At 47.6% G+C, this 12,500-nt stretch overlaps 1 protein-coding gene across 2 annotated transcripts in view; it reads left to right on the top strand.

Moving 5' to 3' along the window:
* adcy8 (adenylate cyclase 8 (brain)) overlaps positions 1-12,500 on the top strand; it is a 53,206-nt gene that overhangs the window by 17,592 nt on the left and 23,114 nt on the right. For both annotated transcript variants that reach the window (XM_056410487.1, XM_056410486.1), the window contains 5 exons: positions 1,156-1,286; positions 1,548-1,659; positions 2,530-2,657; positions 3,739-3,897; positions 4,840-5,113. In XM_056410487.1, coding sequence (XP_056266462.1) covers positions 1,156-1,286; positions 1,548-1,659; positions 2,530-2,657; positions 3,739-3,897; positions 4,840-5,113 — 804 coding nt within the window. The remainder of the gene's footprint in view (positions 1-1,155; positions 1,287-1,547; positions 1,660-2,529; positions 2,658-3,738; positions 3,898-4,839; positions 5,114-12,500) is intronic.

Genomic DNA, 12,500 nt, shown 5'->3' with positions numbered 1-12,500 from the left:
CGTCTGATGAATGATTCGTCTCTTCATGTTTAATCTGTTGGACAACATTAATTCCTCTTTGCTCTAAATCAGTTTATTCACTGTTTAATGTAGGAAATGCACTATAAATATATATATAGATATAGATATATAAATATATATATAGATATATAAATATATATAGATATATAAATATATATGAATATATAAATAAATATATAGATATATAAATATATATATATGAATATATAAATAAATATATAGATATAGATATATAAATATATATAGATATATAAATATATCTATATATATAAATGTATATATATATAAATGTATATATACAGGACTGTCTCAGAAAATTAGAATATTGTGATAAAGTTCTTTATTTTCTGTAATGCAATTAAAAAAACAAAAATGTCATGCATTCTGGATTCATTAGAAATCAACTGAAATATTGCAAGCCTTTTATTCTTTTAATATTGCTGATTATGGCTTACAGCTTAAGAAAACTCAAATATCCTATCTCTAAATATTAGAATATCATGAAAAAGTATACTAGTAGGGTATTAAACAAATCACTTGAATCGTCTAATTAACTCGAAACACCTGGAAACACATTTTCAAATGTTTGATTTTGTTTTGCTGTTATAAATCTTTTTTTTAACTTGGTCTGAGGAAATATTCAAATTTTATGAGATAGGATTTTAGAGTTTTCTTAAGCTGTAAGCCATAATCAGCAATATTAAAAGAATAAAAGGCTTGCAATATTTCAGTTGATTTGTAATGAATCCAGAATGCATGATATTTTTGTTTTTTTAATTGCATTACAGAAAATAAAGAACTTTATCACAATATTCTAATTTTCTGAGACAGTCCTGTATATAAATATATTTATATATAAATATATATAAATGTATTTATATATAAATAAATATGTGTATAAATATATAAATGTATATATAAATTTATATATTTATATATTTATCTATATATTTGCAATTTATTTTATTACAAACTAGTAAAAGTGTCACTTTGCTGCCTAAAAGTGTATATTTTATATATTTCAAAATGTTTTCTTTAAAACCCCAAAAAATAAAAATATTGTCATAATATTTAATAAATTAATGTTAAGAGGACTAACAATGTTCTCCTCTGACCCCCCCCCCCCCCCCCCAGGAGAGGCTGGTGTTATCGGTCCTCCCTCGTTTTGTAGTTTTAGAGATGATCAACGACATGACGAATGTCGAGGACGAACACCTGCAGCACCAGTTCCACCGGATCTACATCCACCGCTACGAGAACGTCAGGTGAGGCCCCCGGGGGCCACACGGCCCCCAACAAGTAGTGCCGTGTGGAGGGTTTAAAGAAGTAGTGCCTTGTGGAGGGTTTGAAGAAGTAGTGCCCTGTGGAGGGTTATCTTAAAGAAGTAGTGCCCTGTGGAGGGTTATCTTAAAGAAGTAGTGCCCTGTGGAGGGTTATCTTAAAGAAGTAGTGCCCTGTGGATGTCTAAGTGGTTTTGTGAAGAGATGGATCTGGATACCAAAGTGACTCTTCCGTGTTTTATTCAGCATTCTTTTCGCAGACGTCAAAGGCTTCACGAACCTCTCCACCACGCTGTCGGCGCAGGAACTCGTCCGCATGCTCAACGAGTTGTTCGCCCGATTCGACCGCCTCGCGCACGTGAGTCACGACTGGTATCGTTGACTCGTGGACCTCATCACCTGTCGGCGATGTCCCGGGTGTATCGTTCGTGTGGACGTCACTGTCTCTTTAAATGCATCGACTCGTCATGCGTCCAGAGCATGTTGTTCCATATGGACGTCAGCCTGTTGTTGTTTACGTTTGTTTACGTAAAAACGTCAACAACACTTCATCCCACGTGACGACAGAGTCAACGGAAGAATTTTCTACTTTTTTTTGAATTATTTCAGTTGCATGCTTTTATTTTCTCTATGTTTTTTTTATTTTTATGAATTAAGAATTAAAAGGTCATAACTCTGAGAAATAAAGTGCTTCCATTGGCATTGCATGGCATCACATGGTCTATCAGGTATTTATTTATTTATTTATTGGTTGTTGGTTTTGTTTAGATTTGACAGAATTTGAATCTAAACTCTACTTTAAGTTAAATTGATGCATTTTAAAGTCAAATAAAAGTGAGCTCCAGTCCCTGAGATGACAGCCTCTCAACAGAGTGACGACATACTTCCTGGCCGAGCATCGCGCTCTCATTTAGGATTTACATTGTGATAAGTCATGTTTAATGTGAGGAGGCGTGGCCTCTTAAAGCTGAATAAAGATTATGATCCAGTTTTAATCTTTTCTTTATTTTTTATTGCCACTTTTCAGTTTTTCTATTTTCCACATATCACGTATTTAATTTCAGATTTTTCTCTCCCGTTTAAAGGGTTAATAATCGAAATGTGTATCCGCCCCCTAAATGTTTTCTTTAAAATCCACAAAAATAAAAATATTTTAATAATATTTGATAAATTAATGTTTAGAGGACTAACAATGTTCTCCTCCTCCTCCTCCTCCTCCTCCTCCCAGGAGAACCACTGCCTCCGGATCAAGATCCTGGGGGACTGCTACTACTGCGTGTCCGGCCTCCCGGAGCCGCGGCAGGACCACGCCCACTGCTGCGTGGAGATGGGCCTCAGCATGATCAAGACCATCAGGTGGCTCATCATCATCACCATCATCATCATCATCTTCAACATCATCATCATGCTCCTCAAAAACACTTCTCACAGCCCTGGAGTCTGGAGGGGGGGGAGGGGGGGCTTTCTATTCGGCTTCAAGCTGAATGAAACAAATGGCCTCCTTCAAAATAAGAGCCTTTTACTTATTGGAGACGATAAGATGCATGGATACGATCCATGTTATTATTTTTGTACGTTATTTCCTTATTGTAATACATTTATTACCACTGCATGTCAACCATTCACACCCATTAAATTAAATTACTATAATTAAATTAATTGTATAGTTTAAATTAAATGAATAATATAATTTAAATTAAATTAGTATAATTAAATTAAATTAGTATAATTTAATTTAGTATAATTTAATTGACATGTTAAGATACATGGATATGATCCACGTCATCACCACTTTGTGTTTATTACATTTATTAATACATGTATTACCACTGCCATTCACACCCATTCAATTACTATTATATAATCGTTTTTAAATGACTACAATATAAAAAAATTGTTAGCATCAATTAAATTAAATTATGTTTACATTTTAAGATACATGCATATGATCTACATTTTTATTATTTTAAACGTTATTTCCTTATTGTAATATATCAAGCTGCCAGGACATGGCTGACCTCTGACCTCCACAGGGAGGCGATGACCTCCATTAAGTATCATCGCCATCGTCATTGCCGCGGGCCTCGAGGTGACACTTTAAGCACCTGTCAAAAAAAAAAGTCCCAGCATGCCTTTCACCTCCATTCTTTTTTGATGGAGCGTGAAATGAGGCGGAGGGGGCGTGACGGCTCCTTCTGCTCTTATTGTGGCGGGGTAATACATGTATGGAATGAGGAAACAACGCTCCTCATCAAATGTACTCTATCGATGTAAAGATGCATTTTAATGACCTCATCACCCCTCATTGTGACGATCGCAGCGTTAACGTCATGAGGAAGCAGGTTGCTGGTTCAGCCCGTTGCCCGGGTGCCCCTGAGCCTCACACTGAAGGTGTGTCTGAACGTCTCTTCTTGTGGCTCCGCCCCTTTCCCCTCAGGTACGTGAGGTCACGCACCAAACACGACATCGACATGCGCATCGGGATCCACTCGGGCTCCGTGCTGTGCGGCGTGCTCGGCCTCAGGAAGTGGCAGTTTGACGTCTGGTCCTGGGACGTGGACATCGCCAACAAGCTGGAGTCGGGGGGTATCCCAGGGTGAGGGGGGGGGGTCAACACTTCACGAGTCAAGGTCAAAGCACCACCGTCGCTATTCAGGGTCAAAGACCCATCTGCAAGGTCAAAGTGATACCTTCACCATTCAAGGTCACGACCCCATCGTCACTATTCAGGGCCAATGCTTCATCTTCATTACCCAAGGTCATTGATTCACCTTCATCTTTCAAGGTCAAAGCGCCCCATCTGCCACGTTAAAGTCATACATTCACTATTCAAGGTCACGACCCCATCGTCATATTCAAGGTCAAAGCATCACCTTCTTTATTTTATTTCTGTGGCCCAGCATCACAAATGACACATTAACCTCAGAATGGACTTCACCGTTCAAGGTCAGTCACCTCACTGTAGGGATTAGTTCTCTGGCGGCCGGCTGTAACACGGGCCGCCGACCTCGGCCGACCTCTGATTACATAACCTGGACGGAGGCCACAGGAGACGGACGTCTGACACTGGGTAGATCCTCTCTGGGTAGCTCCTCCCTTATGGGTAGCTCCTCCCCTTCGGGTAGCTCCTCCCTTATGGGTAGCTCCTCCACTCTGGTAGCTCCTCCCTTATTAGTAGCTCCTCCCATTTGTGTAGCTCCTCCTCTATGAGTAGCTACTCCCCTCTGGGTATCTCCTCCCTTATGGGTAGCTCCTCCCCTTCAGGTAGCTCCTCCACTCTGGTAGCTCCTCCCTTATGAGTAGCTCCTCCCCTTTGTGTAGCTCCTCTTCTCTGGGTAGCTCCTCCCCTCTGGGTAGCTCCTCCCCTCTGTCCCCTGAATGTTGTTGTTGTCGTTGAGGTCATAAATGATAAATACTCCGTTTTTAAAGTTGGACATCGATCATAAGTCGGCCTGAAGTCGTTGTTTCTGTACGTTGTGAGCTCTGCCGCCCCCTGGTGGCCACAGATGATAGCACATGCCCGGTGTCTCCGCTCCAGGAGGATCCACATCTCCAAAGCGGCTCTGGACTGCCTGAACGGCGCCTACGAGGTGGAGGAGGGCCACGGCAAGGACCGCAACGACTTCCTGCGCCGCCACAACATCGAGACGTTCCTGATCCGGCAGCCGGAGGAGGAGAGCGCGCTCAGCCTGCCGGAGGACATCGCCAAGGACGCGTCCGGCACGGCGGAGCGCCGCGCGAGCAGCGCCACCTTCAACGAGGCGTCCTGGGACCCCGAGCTGCCCTTCGACAACATGGCGGCCAAGCAGAACGTGAGTCCACGGGTACTAACGGTTCCACAAGCAGAGGACGGGTACTAACGGTTCCACAAGCAGAGGACGGGTACTAACGGTTCCACAAGCAGAGGACGGGTACTAAAGGTTCCACAAGCTGAGGACGGGTACTAACGGTTCCACAAGCAGAGGACGGGTACTAAAGGTTCCACAAGCAGAGGACGGGTACTAAAGGTTCCACAAGCAGAGGACGGGTACTAACGGTTCCACAAGCAGAGGACGGGTACTAACGGTTCCACAAGCAGAGGACGGGTACTAAAGGTTCCACAAGCAGAGGACGGGTACTAACGGTTCCACAAGCAGAGGACGGGTACTAACGGTTCCACAAGCAGAGGACGGGTACTAACGGTTCCACAAGCAGAGGACGGGTACTAAAGGTTCCACAAGCAGAGGACAGGTACTAACGGTTCCACAAGCAGAGGACGGGTACTAACGGTTCCACAAGCAGAGGACGGGTACTAAAGGTTCCACAAGCAGAGGACGGGTACTAACGGTTCCACAAGCAGAGGACGGGTACTAACGGTTCCACAAGCAGAGGACGGGTACTAAAGGTTCCACAAGCAGAGGACGGGTACTAAAGGTTCCACAAGCAGAGGACGGGTACTAAAGGTTCCACAAGCAGAGGACGGGTACTAAAGGTTCCACAAGCAGAGGACGGGTTCTAAAGGTTCCACAAGCAGAGTACGGGTACTAACGGTTCCACAAGCAGAGGACGGGTACTAAGGTTCCACAAGCAGAGGACGGGTACTAAAGGTTCCACAAGCAGAGGACGGGTACTAAAGGTTCCACAAGCAGAGGACGGGTACTAAAGGTTCCACAAGCAGAGGACGGGTACTAAAGGTTCCACAAGCAGAGGACGGGTACTAAAGGTTCCACAAGCAGAGGACGGGTACTAAAGGTTCCACAAGCAGAGGACGGGTTCTAAAGGTTCCACAAGCAGAGTACGGTACTAACGGTTCCACAAGCAGAGGATGGGTACTAAAGGTTCCACAAGCAGAGGACGGGTACTAAAGGTTCCACAAGCAGAGGACGGGTACTAAAGGTTCCACAAGCAGAGGACGGTACTAAAGGTTCCACAAGCAGAGGACGGGTACTAACGGTTCCACAAGCAGAGGACGGGTACTAACGGTTCCACAAGCAGAGGACGGTACTAAAGGTTCCACAATCAGAGGACGGGTCCTAAAGGTTCCACAAGCAGAGGACGGGTACTAAAGGTTCCACAAGCAGAGGACGGGTACTAAAGGTTCCACAAGCAGAGGACGGGTACTAACGGTTCCACAAGCAGAGGACGGGTACTAAAGGTTCCACAAGCAGAGGACGGTACTAAAGGTTCCACAAGCAGAGGATGGGTACTAAAGGTTCCACAAGCAGAGGACGGGTACTAAAGGTTCCACAAGCAGAGGACGGGTACTAACGGTTCCACAAGCAGAGGACGGGTACTAAAGGTTCCACAAGCAGAGGACGGGTACTAAAGGTTCCACAAGCAGAGGACGGGTACTAAAGGTTCCACAAGCAGAGGACGGGTACTAACGGTTCCACAAGCAGAGGACGGGTACTAACGGTTCCACAAGCAGAGGACGGGTACTAAAGGTTCCACAAGCAGAGGACGGGTACTAAAGGTTCCACAAGCAGAGGACGGGTACTAAAGGTTCCACAAGCAGAGGACGGGTACTAAAGGTTCCACAAGCAGAGGACGGGTACTAACGGTTCCACAAGCAGAGGACGGGTACTAAAGGTTCCACAAGCAGAGGACGGGTACTAAAGGTTCCACAAGCAGAGGACAGGTACTAAAGGTTCCACAAGCTGAGGACGGGTCCTAAAGGTTCCACAAGCAGAGGACGGGTACTAAAGGTTCCACAAGCAGAGGACAGGTACTAAAGGTTCCACAAGCAGAGGACGGGTACTAAAGGTTCCACAAGCAGAGGACGGGTACTAAAGGTTCCACAAGCAGAGGACGGGTACTAAAGGTTCCACAAGCAGAGGACGGGTACTAAAGGTTCCACAAGCAGAGGACGGGTACTAAAGGTTCCACAAGCAGAGGACGGTACTAACGGTTCCACAAGCAGAGGACGGGTACTAAAGGTTCCACAAGCAGAGGACGGGTACTAAAGGTTCCACAAGCAGAGGACGGGTACTAAAGGTTCCACAAGCAGAGGACGGGTACTAAGGTTCCACAAGCAGAGGACGGGTACTAAAGGTTCCACAAGCAGAGGACGGGTACTAAAGGTTCCACAAGCAGAGGATGGGTACTAAAGGTTCCACAAGCAGAGGACGGGTACTAAAGGTTCCACAAGCAGAGGACGGGTACTAAAGGTTCCACAAGCAGAGGACGGGTACTAAAGGTTCCACAAGCAGAGGACGGGTACTAAAGGTTCCACAAGCAGAGGACGGGTACTAAAGGTTCCACAAGCAGAGGACGGGTACTAAAGGTTCCACAAGCAGAGGACGGGTACTAAAGGTTCCACAAGCAGAGGACGGGTACTAAAGGTTCCACAAGCAGAGGACGGGTACTAAAGGTTCCACAAGCAGAGGACGGGTACTAAAGGTTCCACAAGCAGAGGACGGGTACTAAAGGTTCCACAAGCAGAGGACGGTACTAAAGGTTCCACAAGCAGAGGACGGGTACTAAAGGTTCCACAAGCAGAGGACGGGTACTAAAGGTTCCACAAGCAGAGGACGGGTACTAAAGGTTCCACAAGCAGAGGATGGGTACTAAAGGTTCCACAAGCAGAGGACGGGTACTAAAGGTTCCACAAGCAGAGGACGGGTACTAAAGGTTCCACAAGCAGAGGACGGGTACTAAAGGTTCCACAAGCAGAGGACGGGTACTAACGGTTCCACAAGCAGAGGACGGGTACTAAAGGTTCCACAAGCAGAGGACGGTACTAAAGGTTCCACAAGCAGAGGACGGGTACTAAAGGTTCCACAAGCAGAGGACGGGTACTAAAGGTTCCACAAGCAGAGGACGGGTACTAAAGGTTCCACAAGCAGAGGATGGGTACTAAAGGTTCCACAAGCAGAGGACGGGTACTAAAGGTTCCACAAGCAGAGGACGGGTACTAAAGGTTCCACAAGCAGAGGACGGGTACTAAAGGTTCCACAAGCAGAGGACGGGTACTAAAGGTTCCACAAGCAGAGGACGGTACTAAAGGTTCCACAAGCAGAGGACGGGTACTAAAGGTTCCACAAGCAGAGGACGGGTACTAAAGGTTCCACAAGCAGAGGACGGTACTAAAGGTTCCACAAGCAGAGGACGGGTACTAAAGGTTCCACAAGCAGAGGACGGGTACTAAAGGTTCCACAAGCAGAGGATGGGTACTAAAGGTTCCACAAGCAGAGGACGGGTACTAAAGGTTCCACAAGCAGAGGACGGGTACTAACGGTTCCACAAGCAGAGGACGGGTACTAAAGGTTCCACAAGCAGAGGATGGGTACTAAAGGTTCCACAAGCAGAGGACGGGTACTAAAGGTTCCACAAGCTGAGGACGGGTACTAAAGGTTCAGCAAGCAGAGGACGGGTACTAAAGGTTCCACAAGCAGAGGACGGGTACTAAAGGTTCCACAAGCAGAGGTCGGGTACTAACGGTTCCACAAGCAGAGGACGGGTACTAAAGGTTCCACAAGCAGAGGACGGGTACTAACGGTTCCACAAGCAGAGGACGGGTACTAACGGTTCCACAAGCTGAGGACGGGTACTAACGGTTCCACAAGCAGAGGACGGGTACTAAAGGTTCCACAAGCAGAGGACGGGTACTAAAGGTTCCACAAGCTGAGGACGGGTACTAACGGTTCCACAAGCAGAGGACGGGTACTAAAGGTTCCACAAGCAGAGGATGGGTACTAAAGGTTCCACAAGCAGAGGACGGGTACTAAAGGTTCCACAAGCAGAGGACGGGTACTAAAGGTTCCACAAGCAGAGGACGGGTACTAAAGGTTCCACAAGCAGAGGCGGGTACTAAAGGTTCCACAAGCAGAGGACGGGTACTAACGGTTCCACAAGCAGAGGACGGGTACTAAAGGTTCCACAAGCAGAGGACGGGTACTAACGGTTCCACAAGCTGAGGACGGGTACTAAAGGTTCCACAAGCAGAGGACGGGTACTAACGGTTCCACAAGCAGAGGACGGGTACTAAAGGTTCCACAAGCAGAGGACGGGTACTAAAGGTTCCACAAGCAGAGGACAGGTACTAAAGGTTCCACAAGCAGAGGACGGGCACTAACGGTTCCACAAGCTGAGGACGGGTACTAAAGGTTCCACAAGCTGAGGACGGGTACTAAAAGTTCCACAAGCAGAGGACGGGTACTAAAGGTTCCACAAGCAGAGGACAGGTACTAAAGGTTCCACAAGCAGAGGACGGGTACTAAAGGTTCCACAAGCTGAGGACGGGTACTAAAGGTTCCACAAGCAGAGGACGGGTACTAACGGTTCCACAAGCTGAGGACGGGTACTAAAGGTTCCACAAGCAGAGGACGGGTACTAACGGTTCCACAAGCAGAGGACGGGTACTAACGGTTCCACAAGCTGAGGACGGGTACTAACAGTTCCACAAGCAGAGGATGGGTACTAAAGATTCCACAAGCAGAGGACGGGTACTAAAGGTTCCACAAGCTGAGGACGGGTACTAACGGTTCCACAAGCAGAGGACGGGTACTAAAGGTTCCACAAGCAGAGGATGGGTACTAAAGGTTCCACAAGCAGAGGACGGGTACTAAAGTTTCCACAAGCAGAGGACGGGTACTAAAGGTTCAGCAAGCAGAGGACGGGTACTAAAGGTTCCACAAGCAGAGGACGGGTACTAAAGGTTCCACAAGCAGAGGTCGGGTACTAACGGTTCCACAAGCAGAGGACGGGTACTAAAGGTTCCACAAGCAGAGGACGGGTACTAACGGTTCCACAAGCAGAGGACGGGTACTAACGGTTCCACAAGCTGAGGACGGGTACTAACGGTTCCACAAGCAGAGGACGGGTACTAAAGGTTCCACAAGCAGAGGACGGGTACTAAAGGTTCCACAAGCTGAGGACGGGTATTAACGGTTCCACAAGCAGAGGACGGGTACTAAAGGTTCCACAAGCAGAGGATGGGTACTAACGGTTCCACAAGCAGAGGACGGGTACTAAAGGTTCCACAAGCAGAGGACGGGTACTAAAGGTTCCACAAGCTGAGGACGGGTACTAAAGGTTCAGCAAGCAGAGGACGGGTACTAACGGTTCCACAAGCAGAGGACGGGTACTAAAGGTTCCACAAGCAGAGGACGGGTACTAACAGTTCCACAAGCTGAGGACGGTACTAAAGGTTCCACAAGCAGAGGACGGGTACTAACGGTTCCACAAGCAGAGGACGGGTACTAAAGGTTCCACAAGCAGAGGACGGGTACTAAAGGTTCCACAAGCAGAGGACAGGTACTAAAGGTTCCACAAGCAGAGGACGGGCACTAACGGTTCCACAAGCTGAGGACGGGTACTAAAGGTTCCACAAGCTGAGGACGGGTACTAAAAGTTCCACAAGCAGAGGACGGGTACTAACGGTTCCACAAGCTGAGGACGGGTACTAAAGGTTCCACAAGCAGAGGACGGGTACTAACGGTTCCACAAGCTGAGGACGGGTACTAAAGGTTCCACAAGCAGATGATGGGTACTAAAGGTTCCACAAGCAGAGGACGGGTCCTAAAGGTTCCACAAGCAGAGGATGGGTACTAAAGGTTCCACAAGCAGAGGATGGGTACTAAAGGTTCCACAAGCAGAGGATGGGTACTAAAGGTTCCACAAGCTGAGGATGGGTCCTAAAGGTTCCACAAGCAGAGGACGGGTACTAAAGGTTCCACAAGCAGAGGACGGGTACTAAAGGTTCCACAAGCAGAGGATGGGTACTAAAGGTTCCACAAGCTGAGGACGGGTCCTAAAGGTTCCACAAGCAGAGGACGGGTACTAAAGGTTCCACAAGCAGAGGACAGGTACTAAAGGTTCCACAAGCTGAGGACGGGTCCTAAAGGTTCCACAAGCAGAGGACGGGTACTAAAGGTTCCACAAGCAGAGGACAGGTACTAAAGGTTCCACAAGCTGAGGACGGGTCCTAAAGGTTCCACAAGCAGAGGACAGGTCCTAAAGGTTCCACAAGCAGAGGACAGGTACTAAAGGTTCCACAAGCTGAGGACGGGTCCTAAAGGTTCCACAAGCAGAGGACAGGTACTAAAGGTTCCACAAGCTGAGGACGGGTACTAAAGGTTCAGCAAGCAGAGGACGGGTACTAACGGTTCCACAAGCAGAGGACGGGTACTAAAGGTTCCACAAGCAGAGGACGGGTACTAACAGTTCCACAAGCTGAGGACGGGTACTAAAGGTTCCACAAGCAGAGGACGGGTACTAACGGTTCCACAAGCAGAGGACGGGTACTAAAGGTTCCACAAGCAGAGGACGGGTACTAACGGTTCCACAAGCTGAGGACGGGTACTAAAGGTTCCACAAGCAGAGGACAGGTACTAAAGGTTCCACAACCAGAGGACGGGTCCTAAAGGTTCCACAAGCTGAGGACGGGTACTAAAAGTTCCACAAGCAGAGGACGGGTACTAACGGTTCCACAAGCTGAGGACGGGTACTAAAGGTTCCACAAGCAGAGGACGGGTACTAAAGGTTCCACAAGCAGAGGACGGGTACTAAAGGTTCCACAAGCAGAGGACGGGTACTAAAGGTTCCACAAGCTGAGGACGGGTATTAACGGTTCCACAAGCAGAGGACGGGTACTAAAGGTTCCACAAGCAGAGGATGGGTACTAACGGTTCCACAAGCAGAGGACGGGTACTAAAGGTTCCACAAGCAGAGGACGGGTACTAAAGGTTCCACAAGCTGAGGACGGGTACTAAAGGTTCAGCAAGCAGAGGACAGGTACTAAAGGTTCCACAAGCTGAGGACGGGTCCTAAAGGTTCCACAAGCAGAGGACGGGTACTAAAGGTTCCACAAGCAGAGGACAGGTACTAAAGGTTCCACAAGCTGAGGACGGGTCCTAAAGGTTCCACAAGCAGAGGACGGGTCCTAAAGGTTCCACAAGCAGAGGACAGGTACTAAAGGTTCCACAAGCTGAGGACGGGTCCTAAAGGTTCCACAAGCAGAGGACGGGTACTAAAGGTTCCACAAGCTGAGGACGGGTCCTAAAGGTTCCACAAGCAGAGGACGGGTCCTAAAGGTTCCACAAGCAGAGGACGGGTACTAAAGGTTCCACAAGCAGAGGACGGGTACTAAAGGTTCCACAAGCAGAGGACGGGTACTAAAGGTTCCACAAGCAGAGGACGGGTACTAAAGGTTCCACAAGCAGAGGATGGGTACTAAAGGTTCCACAAGCAGAGGACGGGTACTAAAGGTTCCACAAGCAG

Source organism: Pseudoliparis swirei, unplaced genomic scaffold (genome assembly GCF_029220125.1).
Source record: "Pseudoliparis swirei isolate HS2019 ecotype Mariana Trench unplaced genomic scaffold, NWPU_hadal_v1 hadal_25, whole genome shotgun sequence".
In the NCBI taxonomy this organism is placed as follows: Eukaryota; Metazoa; Chordata; class Actinopteri; order Perciformes; family Liparidae; genus Pseudoliparis; species Pseudoliparis swirei.
This window is presented reverse-complemented; position numbering and strand designations above follow the sequence as displayed.